At 47.4% G+C, this 20,104-nt stretch overlaps 1 protein-coding gene across 7 annotated transcripts in view; it reads right to left on the reverse strand.

The window, feature by feature from the left end:
• Window positions 1–8,732, reverse strand: part of LOC115101060 (electrogenic sodium bicarbonate cotransporter 4-like) — a 36,450-nt gene extending 27,718 nt beyond the window's left edge. For 5 of the 7 annotated variants that reach the window (XM_065004730.1, XM_065004728.1, XM_065004726.1 and 2 more), the window contains exons 1-3: window positions 8,566–8,732; window positions 3,778–3,842; window positions 3,368–3,604 (exon numbers count right to left, since the gene is read on the reverse strand). In XM_065004730.1, coding sequence (XP_064860802.1) covers window positions 3,368–3,604; window positions 3,778–3,841 — 301 coding nt within the window. In that variant the 5' untranslated portion in view covers window position 3,842; window positions 8,566–8,732. Of the gene's footprint in view, window positions 1–1,816; window positions 2,871–3,367; window positions 3,605–3,777; window positions 3,843–8,565 lie in introns of those variants that run through there. The other 2 variants (XM_065004731.1, XM_029620233.2) reach the window with 1 other exon arrangement.
• Window positions 8,733–20,104: the final 11,372 nt, after the last annotated feature.

A 20,104-nucleotide genomic window follows, 5' to 3' on the forward strand; every position in this document is an offset into this window, starting at 1 on the left:
TGAATAACCTTCCTCTCGTCACTGGGTAGCTAAGCTAAGCAGCACACTGCCTAAGAGCACTGCCCAGCACGGGTCAAGAGTTAGTCAGCGTGAACACATGGAAAGGTCCTGTTCCTAAGAGATTACTGCCCGCTTGACTCAGCGTTGTTTCCATGTCATTTCAAGAAAATGACATGGAGCCAATGTGGAATAGATGTTGAATTGACGTCCATGCCCAGTGGGTGAGGACAGACATGCAGACCTCGAGGCCCATATTTAAGAACAAAGTGAAAATCAAATATAGTTCACAGAGAAGGGAGTGAGAGTAAAAAAACCCAGAGTGAATTGGAGAAAGAGAGAGAGGGCAGACAGAGAAAGACTGGTCCTTCGGAGAGCACTGAGGCGAGTGGCCTGCTCTTGACCTCAGACTCCAGTCAAAGACAAAACAGACACCGTGCTGTGGCTCTTCACCTTAGATTAGTTCTCGCGTGATAGTTTGAATCTATGTTCAGTCTACCCGAAGGGACCGCTCAGTAACATCCCGGGGACCGGTGCCGGTCCAAAGACTAGAGGTTGAGAAACGCAGGCCTCAATAGGACATTCCCAATGCCACGCCCATGTGACAGTGACGACGCCCACGTGACAGTGACGACGCCCATGTGACAGCGACGACGCCCATGTGACAGCGACGATGCCCATGTGACAGCGACGACGCCCATGTGACAGTGACGACGCCCATGTGACAGTGACGACGCCCATGTGACAGTGACGACGCCCATGTGACAGTGACGACGCCCATGTGACAGTGACGACGCCCATGTGACAGCGACGACGCCCATGTGACAGCGACGACGCCCATGTGACAGTGACGACGCCCATGTGACAGTGACTACGCCCATGTGACAATGACACAAACGACATTGTTACAATAAGAAAGCAAATAAATATTAAGATCGAGCTGTCCCCTCCATTCTCTTCCTGTTCTCTGTACCTCCTCCCCTCCATTCTCTTCCTGTTCTCTGTAGCTCCTCCGCTCCATTCTCTTCCTGTTCTCTGTAGCTCCTCCCCTCCATTCTCTTCCTGTTCTCTGTACCTCCCCCTCCATTCTCTTCCTGTTCTCTGTACCTCCCCCTCCATTCTCTTCCTGTTCTCTGTACCTCCCCCTCCATTCTCTTCCTGTTCTCTGTACCTCCCCCTCCATTATCTTCCTGTTCTCTGTACCTCCTCCCCTCCATTCTCTTCCTGTTCTCTGTAGCTCCTCCGCTCCATTCTCTTCCTGTTCTCTGTAGCTCCTCCCCTCCATTCTCTTCCTGTTCTCTGTACCTCCCCCCCTCCATTCTCTTCCTGTTCTCTGTACCTCCTCCCCTCCATTCTCTTCCTGTTCTCTGTACCTCCCCCCTCCATTATCTTCCTGTTCTCTGTACCTCCTCCCCTCCATTCTCTTCCTGTTCTCTGTAGCTCCTCCGCTCCATTCTCTTCCTGTTCTCTGTAGCTCCTCCCCTCCATTCTCTTCCTGTTCTCTGTACCTCCCCCTCCATTCTCTTCCTGTTCTCTGTACCTCCTCCCCTCCATTCTCTTCCTGTTCTCTGTACCCCCCTCCATTCTCTTCCTGTTCTCTGTACCCCCCGTTCTCTTCCTGTTCTCTGTACCTCCCCTTCCTCCATTCTCCCCCCTCCATTCTCTTCCTGTTCTCTGTACCTCCCCCCCATTCTCTTCCTGTTCTCTGTACCTCCTCCCCTCCATTCTCTTCCTGTTCTCTGTACCTCCTCCCCCCTTCCATTCTCTTCCTGTTCTCTGTACCTCCTCCCCTCCTCTCTTCCTGTTTTTGTTTGTTTACCTGTGTGTGAGCCAGGCAGTGTCCAGCGAGAGGCCATGCTGGAGGTGATGGAGGAACCAGAGTCCTCCATGACTAACCACTGGAACCACAACCAGAGACTTTCGGTATACACCTGTACTCCCAGCAGCTCAGAGAGAGAGATATCCCCAACCAGCTGATTGGTCAACACACTACAGGAGGCTGCTGTCAATGTCCGTCCAGCCCAGAGAGGTAGCAACCTACGAGACTCGCGGTACCAGACGAGACACTGACACCGTATTCCCGTTTGACAATTGGCTTGTTCTGGAGAAAACTAGAGATACCGGAGTCAAGGCTAGACCTCCACTGACGGGACAACCAGGAGAAGAGTGGACACACTCCTTCTTTCCTTCCTCTCCACAACTTTCCTGCTCTCTCCCGTTCCCCTTCTCAACGCCTTGCTCCGTTGTCGTCCTCTCCTTATAGCTTTACGCTCTTCTCTTTGCGCCAACTCTGCCTCAACACCTTTCGCTATCCAATAGGCCTTCGTTGTTTAGTGAGCCATGTTCTGCCGTGTGTGGGATGGTGTGTCGTCAGTCAGAAACCCAGCGGTCCAAAGGGCTGAACACTGTTCTGTGTGTTCCGTCCAGCTCCGGAATTGTTTTCCTGTGGAGTTGTTTTGGTCTGCTTTAATCTGAAGCAGAAATCCACTGAAATCTCCAGAGCAGCGAAGGGCCAGAGGCTTAAGAGGCCAACACACCCCACAGCACCCTGAAGCACTCTCCACCCCCTGACACACACACACACACACACACACATGCATGGACACACACATGCACCTGCGCACACACACACACCGCAGCAGCCTCAAGTACCCTTAACCCTGTGACACACATGCGTGCACACAACAACTACATCAACTTCACTCCACTTTTGGCTGTACGCCCCTTCCTTCCCCTTTTGTGTCCGGGTTCTTCTCCTTGCCTCCGTCCATCCGGGGATCTATACTCTGATGAGTAAAATGACGTGACATATTTCTCCTGTGGAACTGGGGCAGTGGACCCCCTTGATCACATACGCACGCACGCACGCACGCACGCACACACACACACACACACACACACACACACACACACACACACACACACACACACACACACACACACACACACACACACACACACACACACACACACACACACACACAGAGGACCAGTGGTATACCAGGGTTTGAGTTCCTCAGCTCTAATCAGCTTACCAGCTTCAAGACGCTGGTCTCCACGGGAACAGGAACCACGCTTTGACACATTCATTACACGCTCACACGCATGCATACACACACACACACACACACACACACACACACACACACACACACACACACACACACACACACACACACACACACACACACACACACACACACACACACAAACCCTGCTGCTAGTTATAAGCACGCCTGGAAATGACAGGGGATCATTCCTCAAGACAGCAACAACTGTGGCTGGTCATATACTTCTCACATGTGTGTACTACTTAAAGTGCGCGTGTCCGCACGTGTAAGTCTGTGTGTGTGTGCGTGTGAGTGCCCACCTGTGGAGTCAGGGTCAAATATGTCATGTTGTTCCTGCTCCTCCTCCTCTTTGTAGTGTTCCTGGTAGTCATGGTGATTGTCATGGTGTATGTGTTCGTGACGTGTGTGTTCATGGTGTGCGTGTTGGCTGCGGTGTGTGTGGTGTTTCTCTTGTTCGCGCTGGGAGCGGTGTTTACGGCGTCTCCTTTTGCTGTAACCGTGTGTTACCGGAACACCAATATACACTGGCTGGGGTTCTGAGAGAGACAGAGAGAGTAGACAGTAAGGAGGAGACAGAGAGATGGTTAACATCCACGCAACATTATTTTCCCGGAACCCTTTTCTTGACATACTGAACGTACGCGCGTCTGCTCCTTCCATACATTGGACAATGCACACACTAAACAACCGTGTGTGTGGCCATACTCACCCTTAACATCTTCCTCATATCGGTGGTGACTCCTACTTCTACCTCCCTGCCAATCATGTGCCATCCTGAAAGAAAGAAAGAAAGAAAGAAAGAAAGAAAGAGAGACGTTCAGTTCTACAACCACCTAAAAGGAAGCGATTCACAAACCTTCCATAACCAAGCCATCATCTACAGAGAGATGAACGTGGAGAACAGTCCCCTAAGCAAGCTGGTCCTGGGGCTCTGTTCACAAACACAAACACACCCCTCATTTTACACAGACCCACAAAGAATTTGATAACAAACCCAATTTTGATGAACTCCTATATCTTTCGGGTGAAATACCACAGTGTGCCATCACAGCAGCAAGATGTGACCTGTTGCCACAAGAAAAGGGCAACCAGTGAAGAACAAACACCATTGTAAATACAACCCGTATTTATGTTTATGTACTTTCCCTTTTGTACTTTAACTATCTGCACATAATATGAAATGTGTACAGTCTTTATTTTTTGGGGGGCAACTTTTGTGAGTGTAATGTTTACTGTTATTTTTCTTATTGGTTTATTATCTAGTTCACTTGCTTTGGAAATGTTAACATGTGTTTCCCATGACAATAAAGCCCTTCAACAGAATTTGAAATTGAGAGAGAGAGAGATGAAGGAGAGCTTGCACACTTCTTCCTCCTTTTGATTCTCTATCGCTCCACCCTGCCTGCTTTCATTACGGAACCCTTTGATATCGGTTTCTCTTGAACACACACAGACAGATGCACTACATGCCGATTAACAGGCCCTTCAGACCTCTCAGACACAATACACTGAAGAAGCGACGCAGGCACAAACGCCATCTTAATCTGACACAGCTGTATATGTAGAGGCATGTAGATCTCAGTGGAACAGTTTGACAGCGGGTGTACGGTTCTGATCTGCAGTAGTGCATCACATATCTCCCATAAGGTTTCAGTCTAGAAATCTATGGCTGTGTGGCGTGAATGAGGCAAACAGGTGAACAACTTTGTTCTTCGCTGTTGACTGTTGTATTCAAGTCATCCCTTCATAAAATTAGTTCAAAAGAAGAACCCGAATGATCCCCCGTTTATTCCCCAGGTAAACTCATTTGTATTCCACGTAGTGACCACGCCCTCTCCTGGGCAGGATCATCACAACACACAGTATCACCATCTGGCAGTGCGGTTCTCACTGATATTCAAGCCAAGAACTTTTAGTTGGGTGTAGGTGTAAGCAAAATGGTGATGTCTCCACCGACAGTGCCTTGCAAAAGTATTCATCCCCTTTGGCGTTTTTCCTATTTTGTTGCATTACAACCTGTAATGGACATACACAAAAGAGTCCAAATTGGTGAAATGAAAAAACAATAACTTGTTTCAAAAAATTCAACAACAGAAAAGTGGTGCACACATATGTATTCACCCCTTTGCTATGAAGCCCCTAAATAAGATCTGGAAGCAACCAATTACCTTCAGAAGTCACATAATTAGCTAAATAAAGTACACCTGTGTGCAATCTAAGTGTCACATGATCTGTCACATGATCTCAGTACATATACACCTGTTCTGAAATGCCCCGGAGTCTGCAACTCCACTAAGCAAGGGGCACCACCAAGCAAGCGGCACCATGAAGACCAAGGAGCTCTCCAAACAGGTCAGGGACAAATTTGTGGAGAAGTACAGATCAGTGTTGGGTTATAAAAAAATTATCTGAAACTTTGAACATCCCACAGAACACCATTAAATCCATTATTAAAAAATGGAAAGAATATGGCACCACAACAAACCTTCCAAGGGAGGGCCGCCCACCAAAATTCACGGACCAGGCAAGGAGGGCATTAATCAGAGGCAACAAAGAGACCAAAGATAAGCCTGAAGGAGCTGCAAAGCGCCACAGCAGAGATTGGACTATCTGTCCATAGGACCACTTTAAGCTGTACACTCCACAGAGCTGGGCTTTACAGAAGAGTGTCCTGAAAAAAATCCATTGCTTAAAGAAAAAATGAAGCAAACACATTTGGTGTTCGCCAAAAGACATGTGTGAGACTCGCGAGACATATGGAAGATACTACTCTGGTCAGATGAGACTAAAATTGAGCTTTTTGGCCATCAAGGAAAATGCTGTGTCTGGCGCAAACCCAACAACCCTCATCACCCCAAGAACATCCTCCCTACAGTGAAGCATGGTGGTGGCAGCATCATGCTTTGGGGATGTTTTTCATCGGCAGGGACTGGGAAACTGGTAAGAATTGAAGGAATGATGGATGGCGCTAAATACAGGGAAATTCTTGAGGGAAACCTGTTTCTGTCTTCCAGAGATTTGAGACTGGGACGGAGGTTCACCTTCCAGCAGGACTGCTAAAGCAAAACTTGAGTGGTTTAAGGGGACATTTTTTAAATGGGCTCGTCAAAGCCCAGACCTGAATCCAATTGAGAATCTGTGGTATGACTTAAAGATTGCTGTACACCATCGGAACCCATCCAATTTGAAGAAGCTGGAGCACTTTCACCTTGAAGAATAGGCAAGAATCCCAGTGGCTATATGTGCCAAGCTTATAGAGACATACCCCAAGAGACTTGCAGCTGTAATTGCTGCAAAAGGTGGCTCTACAAAGTATTGACTTTGGGGGGGGTGAATAGTTATGCATGCTCAAGTTCAGATTCTTTGTCTTATTTCTTGTTTGTTCACAGTAATAAAATATTTTGCACCTTCAAAGTGGTAGGCATGTTGTGTAAATCAAATGATACACCCCCCCCAAAAAATATATTTTAATTCCAGGTTGTAAGGCAACAAAATAGGAAAAATGCCAAGGGGGTGAATACTTTTGCAAGCCACTGTGGCCTCCAAGATCTTCAAACACTTAAGTAGAATGGGCTAGAGAAGTTAAGCCAGGTCTCCCTGATTATTTATCTCAATGGGATTTCCTGATGTAAATGATGGTTAAAGGCATAACCCTGTGACTGCCCGTTCAAACCACACAGCAATCTGGTATCCCCGGAGATCAATTGGTGACTGACTGATTGAGAAAACTCAATGGAAAACCACAGCTGCCCTGGGGATGATGACACAACAGAGAGAGATGAAGAGGGAGACCAGTGTATGGGGACATGCTCAAGGAATTTCTCTCAAAAGGATCTGTAACGTGATGCACAGTTAATAATCCACCCCTTACTCCTTTCCCATAGACACTTCTTACAGATCTGAAAGGGTCGGATTGGTCTAAGGAATATGGCAGAAACTCCATCTGGGCTAGGTGGACCTATACTTTCAGGCTTAAACCCAATCCGATTCTTTCAGATCTATGAAAAGTGTCCAGGGGGGGGATAGGGGTTCATTTCTGACTGGGCAACAGTGTATGCAGTGAGACAACATATGCAACAGATATGTAATGATTTTACATCTGTGTGTGTGTGTGTGTGTGTGTGTGTGTGTGTGTGTGTGTGTGTGTGTGTGTGTGTGTGTGTGTGTGTGTGTGTGTGTGTGTGTGTGTGTGTGTGTGTGTGTGTCACACTCACAGTGTTTTTCTAGGCTGATCAATACCTCTGTCAGTCCTGATCACCAGCTGGGCCCTGAGCTCCTGATCACTGGGTGTGAAGGACATGTTTCACACCCCACATACCCTAGTTGCTATTCATTGGAAAGACAACTCTGAACATGGAATATTTGGGACTGATTAGGCCTACTAACAATCCCAGTGGTAGGCTTACAGCTGGGGTGCCCAGCTTTGGTCCTTGAGTATCCTGCTTATTTGGGGTTTGATTCCTTTGATTTATAATTATTTTCTACCTGGCAGCCAGGTGTATGCATTTTCATTCCATAACATTTAATGATTCATTAAGTAGCAGGGATAAATTAAAACCAGCAGGACTGTGGAGCTGGAGGGCCTGAGATGTGCATCCCTAGTCTACATCTTTCACTGCATCACAATTCTCATATTCTCAAATTAGTCAAATTAGGGTCATTCCATTCAGTTTACTTCCTGAGTTGAAATGGAATTGACCCAAACCCTTAGCCTGGTAATGAGGTAGAGCAGATTGCGCAATCAACCCATGCCAATAGTTCCGAGTGCCTGTCACTATCACAACCAACTGGCGTTGAGCTAAAACCGAGATGAAAGGATTCTAAAATCTCTCAGATCTATTCTCAGACATCCAGCTTTCGCACATATTATACTCTCCCCACAACAGCACACCTGATTCAACTTATACGGTAATTATCAAGCCCTTGATTTTGTCAGGTGTGCTGGTGTGTGGCTAGAACACATATGTGCCCTGAACCGTGATAACTTCTTTCCACGGCGAACTAACAAAGCAACACAACTCGCAGAGAAACAGCTCATGTTCTCAATATGATCTGGCCATGGTATGCTATATCAGTACTCGTCTCATATGTAGCATGATATGCAGTTACTCTATCAAATACTCTCCTGTCTTTTCAATATGATCCCCAAAGGCTTTAAATAATGCAATAAATGTAAGTAATGGCTGGGCCAGATTTCCAAACAGTCACTGATCAATTAGATCAGGATTTAAATGACTCCCATAATGTTTCATCAAACCCATTCATCTTTCAATGTAACAAAAGAAAACAGTCACAGCAGAATCCGGCCAAAATGTTTTAAACAAAGAAGTTTACCGTCTCTCTCTTAAACCGTCAAAGAGAGACGTCGTCCGAACAGGCAGACCAGTTTGCAAAGAAAACATATTCTCATCCAATCAGACGTAAAAGGAGAAAAAAACTCAACCACTCAACCATATTTTGAACACCATTCACAAGAGAGGCAATCAGAATGTATTACCTGAGCAGAGGGCTGGAGTTGAGCTGAGAAGAGTATTGCAGTAATGGAGACGCAGGTCTCAATGTCACTCTGGGCTCTGCTGCATCCAACTGTGCTGTGGCAGGGCCAGATAGTTGTAGGATCTCCTTCCTGTGTGTGTGTGTGGACTACCCTGTACCAGGGCTTGTGTGTTGAGTGTGACAGAGGCCAGTGATGTATGCACTGATACAGTCATGTTCCCCATCACCTCTCTCTACTGGGCCCAGTAACACGGCCTGGGGCGCGCATGTACACACGTACACACACACACACACACACACACACACACACACACACACACACACACACACACACACACACACACACACACACGGGTAGCCTATCAGATGGCCTGATACCGAACCAAACCTCAGAACAGTCGATTTTACAGCCTCATAGTTGTACCTCCATACAACTAGTCAACCCCACAGGCAGCCAGTGAAGTAATATACTTTTTTATAATAGTAAAAAAAAAAAAAATAGGTTGACAGCCATGCGTCCTCCGAAACATCAATGTGTCAGAGGAAACACCGGGCAACTGGCAACCAAAGTCAGCATGCACTACTCCCAGCCCACCACAGAGAGTCACTAGAGTGCAATGGGGCAATGACATCCCAGTAAGCCAAGCCCTCTCCTAACCCAGATGACACTGGGCCAATTGTGGGCCACCTCATGGGTCACAGCCAGCTGCGTCACAGCCTGGGATTGAACCCAAGTCGGTAGTAACACTTCTTGCACTGTGAGGCAGTGCCTTAGACCGTTGCGCCACTTGGGAGGCCGAAGTAATACATTTCTAGTGTTTCTGTAAGGTTTTCCTGAGGTGGAACTTTAGGAGGATCGAAACACATTGTTTCGAAATACTGCAGAAAGCAGCAGGGAATTGAGGAGTACATGAATGGAATCCTAGAATTAGAATAGATTCTCAATTCCTCTCTCTGCAAACTTTTCTACCACCCTCAATAGCTACTGCCATGTGTGCAATGTTCTTTCAGATCGAAGGGACATTGTGTATGCAATATAACAGCGTGGAGAACTATTAGGCCTACTGCGTGATGAAAAAAAGATCTATAGGCCTTACACTAAATAAATCAGTGTAAACTCCTGCAATTATAAACCTGTGCTGTCGTTCACAGTCTCGATTTCTATGAGTTGATTGGCATATATTTATTGGCCACACGCCCCACCCATTCACCCATCAGAGGGCGGGAAAAGAGGGAGGTATACTGCGAATTATACCAAGAGCTTCAAGGTTCTTGTTCACTGTCAAATCGATCCGTCTGCTGTCCTACATGCTTAAAACCATTCTGCACTTGTCATAGTAGTTTATTGATCTGTGTATCCTGTCACTGCTGCGGATGAACCATTCTATTCCGATCTGATTGGGCCTACACCCAATGCATGTTCACTATGGATATCGATCAGATATCGATTGATCAAAGCGTATCAATGGACAGGATATCATTTACTGATTATGTGGTGAATGGGAGCATGCCACATTTCAGCATTCAGTTTGATACGCCCACGCCCCATTGAATTAACTTACCCCTGAGTAGCCAGGGAGGGACAAATGTTTAGGCTGGACCACATAGAATTGATGTGATACTTCATGCAGTGGCCTGCCATTTCCACTCCAATAGGTGTCGCTGGCCACCCAAACAGCGGACTTTATTTTCTCCACTTCTAAATTCTAATTCATATTGTTGTCGGACTCCGGGCGGATGATCTTTGAAGTCCCGCAGTTAATCAGCTGTGATGTATCCTCTAAGCCAGTGTTCACAGACTAGCTACAGTTGAGCTGACGACAACCTCACACACACACTTATAGACCCCAGCTATTGACTGAATAGGCCTGCGGACTCGACACTCACCATAGTAGTAGACTGATGTCGACTCGGCTAGTGATCCCAGCAGGGCAGCAGCCGCTTCAACAATCACATCAAACAGATGTATTGCTGCCTTGCTACATTGTGACACCGACGGGCCTCCAGCATTGACATCAACCATTGAGGGAACGCTTCCTTTGAAATCAATGAAAGCTGGGGTGTATTCATTACGCCGATTCTGTGGTAAAGCCTTTCTTAAACGGAACGAAACAGGGACCTACCTGAATTTGTCTAATAATTTTTAATTTGGCTAAATGATTTCAACCCTGCTATAGAGTACTGCAGTATGAGTTATAATACCCATAAAACCTAACGGTCAACAGGGAAATGTTTCAAATCGTTTTTCAACCATACATTTTTCTCACAGGAAAAGGGCTGTGTTCACGTGTAGGCTCACCCTGGTGTGACGTTTTGATAACCGTGTAAATCTCTCTAGGAGAGATTTACCTCTCATATCAGCAGTTATCATCATCATCATATTACAGAGATAGGGAGCATTAATAACTAGAAAGGCTACATGAATCCTCCCCCAAGGAGACATTATAATAGCATAGAGATAACCATCTTCTCCCAGTCATATCCTCTCAGCTAGTTAATATATCACAGAAATATTAGTATAAAGATATCATACAAAATCAAGGTTATAATTGTAATAATATAATGGCCTTTCCAAATAGCAGAGGAAATAAATAATGGTTCAATCTTAGAAAGTACATAAGCAGATAGAAAGAGCAAAACATCTTCTGTTCTCCTGGGTGCAGTAACAGACAGTCTTCCTCCCTCGCTCTCTCTCTCCCTTAGGATCTCTATTTTTGGTTCGTCACTCTCCTTATCCCTCCCATACCCCTCACACACACAAGCGCTGGCACATACGTACACACGCAAGCACACGCACACACTCACCGGTGCTCAGAAACACGTGCACATTGTCGCGTCCTTATCTTTGCTCATTAATATTCATTAGCGGGCGACATCACTGCTTAATTAATCCGGCTAATTTGCATATCTCTCCTCAGAGTGATCCAGTCCTATTTCCCATTAATAGAGCCACTGGATTATCCTAATGCTGTTGCGCACGAACGCAAGCATGCACATGCACACACACACTCAAACAAAGGTGTATACACTCAAACACACACACACACATTCAAATGCAGACACTCAAACATGAACAGACACACAGATGGCTTGGTTTTTCATGTCTGATGAGAGGGCGAGATACGGAGAGGACATACAATTGAGAGCATCGCAATGCACACAAACACAAACACACACGCCAGAGAGGAGACAGATAAGACACAGTTTTGTACTCCACATCACATCATACGGACAGCATATACATAGTACCAGTAATGCCTGTCGTCGGAATGAGTGGACCAAAGCGTAGCGTGAAAAGTGTTCATGATTTCATTCATCAAAGAAACACTCGAATAAAGTAACAAAACGAAAGCGAACAGTTCTGTCAGGATAACAGATACTAAACAGAAAATAATTACCCACAAAACACAGGTGGGAAAAAGGCTGCCTTAAGTATGATTCCCAATCAGAGACAACGATAGACAGCTGTCTCTGATTGGAAACCACACTCAGCCAAAAACAAAGAAATAGAAAACATAGAATGCCCACCCCAAATTATTTAGAGAAATAAAACAACTCTCTAAGGTCGGGGTGTGACAGTACCCCCCCCCCCCCCCCCCCCCCAAAGGTGCAGACTCCCGGCCGCAAACTTGAACCTATAGGGGAGGGTCCAGTTGGGCATCTACGCTTGTTGGCGGCTCCGGTTCGGGACTTAGCCCACGCTCCCTACGCTGATCCCTCTGCTTCTGTGGAACCGGACCGTGGATCGTCGCCGGAGACTCCGGACCGTGAATCATTGCCAGAGGAACTGGACCGTGGATCATCGCCAGAGGAACCGGACTGTGGATCATCGCCGGAGGCTCTGAACTGGGAACCGCCGCTGGAGACTCCGGACTGCGGACTGTCGCTGGAGGCTCTGGACTGCGGACCGTCGCTGGAGACTCCGGACTGGGAACCGTCGCTGGAGACTCCGGACTGCGGACTGTCGCTGGAGGCTCCAGACTGCGGACTGTCGCTGGAGTCTCCGGACTGCGGACCGTCGCTGGAGACTCCGGGCTGCGGACCGTCGCTGGAGACTCCGGACTGCGGACCGTCGCTGGAGGCTCCGGACTGCGGACCGTCGCTGGAGACTCCGGACTGCGGACCGTCGCTGGAGGCTCCGGACTGGGGACCGTCGCTGAACGCTCCGGACTGGGGACTGTCGCTGGAGGCTCCGGACTGGGGACCTTCGCTGGAGGCTCCGGACGGGGGACCTTCGCTGGAGGCTCCGGACTGGGGACCTTTGCTGAAGGCTCTGGACTGGGGACCATCGCTGGAGGCTCCTTGCCCTGGATCATCACTACAGGCTCCGGGCCATGGATCATCACTAGAGGCTTCGGGCCATGGATCATCACTACAGGCTCCGGGCCATGGATCATCACTACAGGCTCCGGGCCATGGATCATCACTACAGGCTCCGGGCCATGGATCATCACTACAGGCTCCGGGCCATGGATCATCACTACAGGCTTTGTGCCATGGATCACCACTACAGGCTCCGGGCCATGGATCATCACTACAGGCTTTGTGCCATGGATCATCACTACAGGCTCCGGGCCATGGATCATCACTACAGGCTCCGGGCCATGGATCATCACTACAGGCTTTGTGCCATGGATCATCACTACAGGCTCCGGGCCATGGATCATCACTGGAGGCTTTGTGCCATGGATCATCACTACAGGCTTCGTGCCATGGATCATCACTGGAGGCTTTGTGCCATGGATCATCACTACAGGCTTCGTGCCATGGATCATCACTGGAGGCTTTGTGCCATGGATCATCACAGGAGGCTCCGGGCCATGGATCATCACTACAGGCTTTGTGCCATGGATCATCACTACAGGCTTTGTGCCATGGATCATTACTACAGGCTTTGTGCCATGGATCATCACTACAGGCTTCGTGCCATGGATCATCACTACAGGCTTCGTGCCATGGATCATCACCACAGGCTCCGGGCCATGGATCATCACCACAGGCTCCGGGCCATGGATCATCACTACAGGCTTCGTGCCATGGATCATCACCACAGGCTCCGGGCCATGGATCATCACTACAGGCTCCGGGCAATGGATCATCACTACAGGCTCCGGGCCATGGATCATCACTGGAGGCTTTGTGCCATGGATCATCACTACAGGCGCCGGGCAATGGATCATTACTACAGGCTCCGGGCCATGGATCATCACTACAGGCTCCGGGCCATGGATCATCACTGGAGGCTTTGTGCCATGGATCATCACTACAGGCTCCAGGCCATGGATCATCACTGTAGGCTTCGTACCATGGATCATCACTAGAGGCTTCGTAGAGCCGGAACAGGTCTCACAGGACTGAGGAGACGTACTGGAGGCCTGGTGCGTGGAGCTGCCACAGGGCTTACCAGGCTGGGGAGACATACTGGAGGCCTGGTACGTGGAACCGGAACATGTCTCACCGGACTGGGGAGATGCACTGGAAGCCTGGTGCATGGAGCAGGCACCGGATACACTGGGCCGTCGAGGCGCATTGGAGGTCTAGAGCGTAAAGCTGGCACAACCTGTCCTGGCTGGATGCCCACTTCCGCCCGGCAAATGAGGGGTGCTGGCACAGAGCACACCGGCCTGTGAATGCTCACTGGAGACACCTTGCGCATCACCGCATACCCGGTGCCTGACCAGTCACACGCTTCCCACGGTAAGCACGGGGAGTTGGCTCAGGTCTAAATCCTGACACCAACAATCTCCCCATGTGCCTCTTGGGCTCCCGTTGTTGTCGTGACTCGTGGTCTCGGCGCCGTTCCTCTAATTCCTCAAATCTTCACCGTTCTGCTCTTGCTGCTTCTATCTCCTCCCTTGGACAACGATACTCTCCAGCCTGCGCCCAGGGTCCTTTTCCGTCCAGGATCTTCTCCCATGTCCACTCGTCCTTTTCACCACGCTGCTTGGTCCTTTGGTGGTGGGTAGTTCTGTAACGCCTGTCGTCGCAATGAGTGGACCAAAGCGCAGCGTGAAAAGTGTTCATGATTTTATTGATCAAAGAAACACTCGAACAAAGTAACAAAACGAACGCGAACAGTTCTGTCAGGTAAACAGATACTAAACAGAAAATAACTACCCACAAAACACAGGTGGGAAAAAGGCTGCCTAAGTATGGTTCCCAATCAGAGACAACGATAGACAGCTGTCTCTGATTGGGAACCACACTTGGCCAAAAACAAAGAAATAGAAAACATAGAATGCCCACCCCAAATCACACCCTGACCTAACCAAATAGATAAATAAAATGGCTCTCTAAGGTCAGGGGGGTGACAGTACCAGTCAAAAATGTGGACACACTTACTAATTCCATGATTTTCTTTTCTTTTTACTATTTTATACATTGTAGAATAATAGTAAAGACATCAAAACTATGAAATGACACATTGAATCATGTAGTAACCAAAAAAGTGTTAAACAAACCAAATATATTTTATATTTGAGATTCTTCAAATAGCCACCCTTTGCCTTGATGACAGCTTTGCACACTCTTGGTATTCTCTCAATCAACCACCATTCTCTCAACCAGATGAAAAGGTAAACCTTCTTAAATGTTCATTTGTGGAGTTTCTTTCCTTCTTAATGCATTTGAGCCAAACAGTTGTGTTGTGACAAGGTAGGGGTGGTATACAGAAGATATCCCTATTTGGTAAAAGACCAAGAACAGCTCAAATAAGCAAAGAGAAATGACAGTCCATCATTACTTTAAGACAGTCAATACGGAAAATGTCAAGAACTTTAAAAGTTTTTTTAAAGTGCAGTCGCAAAAACCATCTAGCGCAATGATGAAACTGGCTCTCATGAGGACAGCCACAGGAAAGGAAGACCCAGAGTTACCTATCCTGCAGAGGATAAGTTCATTAGAGTTACCAGCCTCAGAAATCAGCAATTAACACTACATCAAACTGCAGCCCAAATAAACGCTTCACAGAGATCAAGTAACAGACACATCTCAACGTTCAGAGGAGACTTTGTGAATCAGGGCTTCATGGTTGAATTGCTGCAAAGAAACCATTACTAAAGGACACAAATAATACAAAGAGACTTGCTTGGGCCAAGGAACACGAGCAATGGACATTAGGCCGGTGGAAATCTGTCCTTTTGCCTGATGGTTTCAAGTGTCTATGTGAGACGCAGAGTAGGTGAACGGATGATCTCCCCATGTGTGGTTCCCACTGTGAAGCATGGAGGAGGAGGTGTGAGGGTGCTTTGCTGGTGACACTGTCTGTGATTTATTTAGAATACAAGGCACACATAACCAGCATGGCTACCACATCATTATGCAGCTATACGCCATCCTATCTGGTTTGCGCTTAGTGGGACTGTCATTTGTTTTCCAACAGGACAATGACCCAAAACCCACCTCCAGGCTGTGTTAGGGCTATTTGACCAAGAAGGAGAGTGATGGAGTGCTGCATCAGATGACCTGGCCTCCACAATCACCGACCTCAACCCAATTGAGATGGTTTGGGATGAATTGGACCGCAGAGTGAAGGAAAACAGCCAACAAGTGCTCAGAATATGTGGGAACTCCTTCAAGAATTTTGGAAATGCATTCCAGGTGACTACCTCATGAAGCTGGTTGAGAGAATGCCAAGAGTGTACAAAGCTGCAATCAAGGCAAAGGGTGGCTACTTTGAAGAATCTCAAATATATATTTGACTTTGATTTTTTTAACACTTTTTTTGGTTATTACATGATTCCATATGTGTATTTTCATAGTTTTGATGTCTTCACTATTATTGTACAATGCAGAAAATAGTAAAAATAAAGAAAAACTCTTGAATGAGTAGATGTGTCCAAACTTTTGACTGGTACTATAATAGTGCATTCGGAAAGTATTCAGACCCCTTGAGTTTTTCCACATGATGTATTTTACAGCCTTATTCTAAAATTGAATAAATATTTTTGTCAGAAGCTTCTAAAACTATGACATCATTTTCTGGAATTTTCCAAGCTGTTTAAAGGCACAGTCAACTTAGTGTATGTAATCTTCTGACCCACTGGAATTGTGATACAGTGAATTATAAGTGAAATAATCTGTCTGTAAACAATTGTTGGAAAAATAACTTGTGTCACGCACAAAGTAGTCCTAACCGACTTGCCAAAACTATAGTTTGTTAACAGGACATTTGTGGAGTGGTTGAAAAACGAGTTTTAATGACTCCAACCTAAGTGCATGTAAACTTCCGACTTCAACTGTATATACTGAGTGTACAAAAAACAGTTGAACAACTTTATGGACACCTGCTCTTTCCATGATATTGACTGACCAGGTAAATCCAGGTGAAAGGTATGATCCCTTATTGACGTCACCTGTTAAATCCACTTCAATCAGAATCATTGTAGATGAATGAGAGGAGACAGGTTAAAGAAGGATTTTTAAGCCTTGATAACTTTGAGACACGGATTGTGTATATGTGCCATGCAGAGGGTGAATGGGCAAGACAAAAGATAAATGCTTTTGAACAGGGTATGGTAGTAGGTGCCAGGCACAGAGAATATTAGGAAGGTGTTCCTAATGTTCGGTATACTCAGTGTAACTGACAAAATAAAGGAAACATCCACGTAATGTGTCTTAATCAGGTGTTGGGCCACCACGAGCCACCAGAACAGCTTCAATGCGCCTTGGCATGGTTTCTGCAAGTCGAGAGCTTGGGACTATAAGGTTCTATCTGCAAAAAGGTGATTTGAAGATAATTTACTTTACATTTCCAAACCCTCATTGGTTTGAATGGTGTCAGCAATTTCCATCTTGTATTCTTTTGAATTTAAATACATGAATTGGGGGTATTTAGAGTACTATACAGGCGGAGAACATTGAACGGAACAATGTCTCATTTTGACTCAAATGCAGATAGAACCTTCTCGTCTCAAACTCTCGAAGTGTCTGGAACTCTATTGGAGGGATGCGACACCATTCTTCCACAATAAATTCCATTGTTTGGTGTTTTGTTGATGGTGGTGAAAAACGCTGCCTCGGGCTCATCTCCAGAATCTCCCAGAAGTGTTCAATTGGGTTGGGATCTGGTGACTGAGACACACACACACACACACACACACACACACACACACACACACACACACGCCTCCCTCTTTCAAGAGCCTTTCTGTGTGTTTGTGCTAGTGTGTGTGTGCAAACACAAATCTACTTATGTACTGTATATCTATGTCTTATTTATTCTCTGATTGAACAATGGTTGTTGTGTCTCTGTCTTAATCTCACTCACAACAAGAGCACAATTCTCATTTTGCCTGCACATATCCAATCAATCTTCTCAGGACAAGATTTTATTGCGTTCTCATTCCCTCCTCTCTCTCTCTCTCACCTCTTTTTTTTTCTATTTCTCCGGCTCTTAAATGTAATTACCTACGTGTGACTGGGAGGCTGAGAGACTAACCTAAGGTTCCAGGTACTTAGGCGTTCACTCCACACCTCCATCTCTCTTTCTCACATTCATCTTTCTTTCTTTCTCATTGCCTCCATCGCTCTTTTGTACATTCCGATTTGGAGACCTGTGTGCCAAGGGTTTGTCTGGAGGCTGAAATATTTGTTTTAGTCTATCCCACATCTCTGGAAGAGGAGATGGGTTACAGGCTCTGTCAACCCCCGTCTTTGTAACTTTCCATTACTTCTCTTTCCCCCTCCCCTTGTTTCCCCTCCTCGTCTCCATTATTCCCCTCCCACCCATTCCCCTCCTCCACTTCCTTTCACTTCCCATCCCTCTCTCTCCTCTACTCTCCCCATCCCTCTCTCTCCTCTACTCTCCCCATCCCTCTCTCTCCTCTACTCTCCCCATCCCTCTCTCCTCTACTCTCCCCATCCCTCTCTCTCCTCTACTCTCCCCATCCCTCTCTCTCCTCTTCTCTCCCCATCCCTCTCTCCTCTACTCTCCCCATCCCTCTCTCTCCTCTACTCTCCCCATCCCTCTCTCTCCTCTTCTCTCCCCATCCCTCTCTCCTCTACTCTTCCCATCCCTCTCTCTCCTCTACTCTCCCCATCCCTCTCTCCTCTACTCTCACATTTACATTTACATTTAAGTCATTTAGCAGACGCTCTTATCCAGAGCGACTTACAAATTGGTGCATTCACCTTATGACATCCAGTGGAACAGTAGTGCATCTAAATCTTTTAAGGGGGTGAGAGGGATTACTTTATCCTATCCTAGGTATACCTTAAAGAGGTGGGGTTTCAGGTGTCTCCGGAAGGTGGTGATTGACTCCGCTGTCCTGGCGTCGTGAGGGAGTTTGTTCCACCATTGGGGGGCCAGAGCAGCGAACAGTTTTGACTGGGCTGAGCGGGAACTGTACTTCCTCAGTGGTAGGGAGGCGAGCAGGCCAGAGGTGGATGAACGCAGTGCCCTTGTTTGGGTGTAGGGCCTGATCAGAGCCTGGAGGTACTGAGGTGCCGTTCCCCTCACAGCTCCGTAGGCAAGCACCATGGTCTTGTAGCGGATGCGAGCTTCAACTGGAAGCCAGTGGAGAGAGCGGAGGAGCGGGGTGACGTGAGAGAACTTGGGAAGGTTGAACACCAGACGGACTGCGGCCTTCTGGATGAGTTGTAGGGGTTTAATGGCACAGGCAGGGAGCCCAGCCAACAGCGAGTTGCAGTAATCCAGACGGGAGATGACAAGTGCCTGGATTAGGACCTGCGCCGCTTCCTGTGTGAGGCAGGGTCGTACTCTGCGGATGTTGTAGAGCATGAACCTGCAGGAACGGGCCACCGCCTTGATGTTAGTTGAGAACGACAGGGTGTTGTCCAGGATCACGCCAAGGTTCTTAGCGCTCTGGGAGGAGGACACAATGGAGTTGTCAACCGTGATGGCGAGATCATGGAACGGGCAGTCCTTCCCCGGGAGGAAGAGCAGCTCCGTCTTGCCGAGGTTCAGCTTGAGGTGGTGATCCGTCATCCACACTGATATGTCTGCCAGACATGCAGAGATGCGATTCGCCACCTGGTCATCAGAAGGGGGAAAGGAGAAGATTAATTGTGTGTCATCTGCATAGCAATGATAGGAGAGACCATGTGAGGTTATGACAGAGCCAAGTGACTTGGTGTATAGCGAGAATAGGAGAGGGCCTAGAACAGAGCCCTGGGGACACCAGTGGTGAGAGCACGTGGTGTGGAGACGGATTCTCGCCACGCCACCTGGTAGGAGCGACCTGTCAGGTAGGACGCAATCCAAGCGTGGGCCGCGCCGGAGATGCCCAACTCGGAGAGGGTGGAGAGGAGGATCTGATGGTTCACAGTATCGAAGGCAGCCGATAGGTCTAGCAGGATGAGAGCAGAGGAGAGAGAGTTAGCTTTAGCAGTGCGGAGCGCCTCCGTGATACAGAGAAGAGCAGTCTCAGTTGAATGACTAGTCTTGAAACCTGACTGATATGGATCAAGAAGGTCATTCTGAGAGAGATAGCGGGAGAGCTGGCCAAGGACGGCACGTTCAAGAGTTTTGGAGAGAAAAGAAAGAAGGGATACTGGTCTGTAGTTGTTGACATCGGAGG

Source organism: Oncorhynchus nerka, linkage group LG19 (genome assembly GCF_034236695.1).
Source record: "Oncorhynchus nerka isolate Pitt River linkage group LG19, Oner_Uvic_2.0, whole genome shotgun sequence".
Classification (NCBI taxonomy): Eukaryota; Metazoa; Chordata; class Actinopteri; order Salmoniformes; family Salmonidae; genus Oncorhynchus; species Oncorhynchus nerka.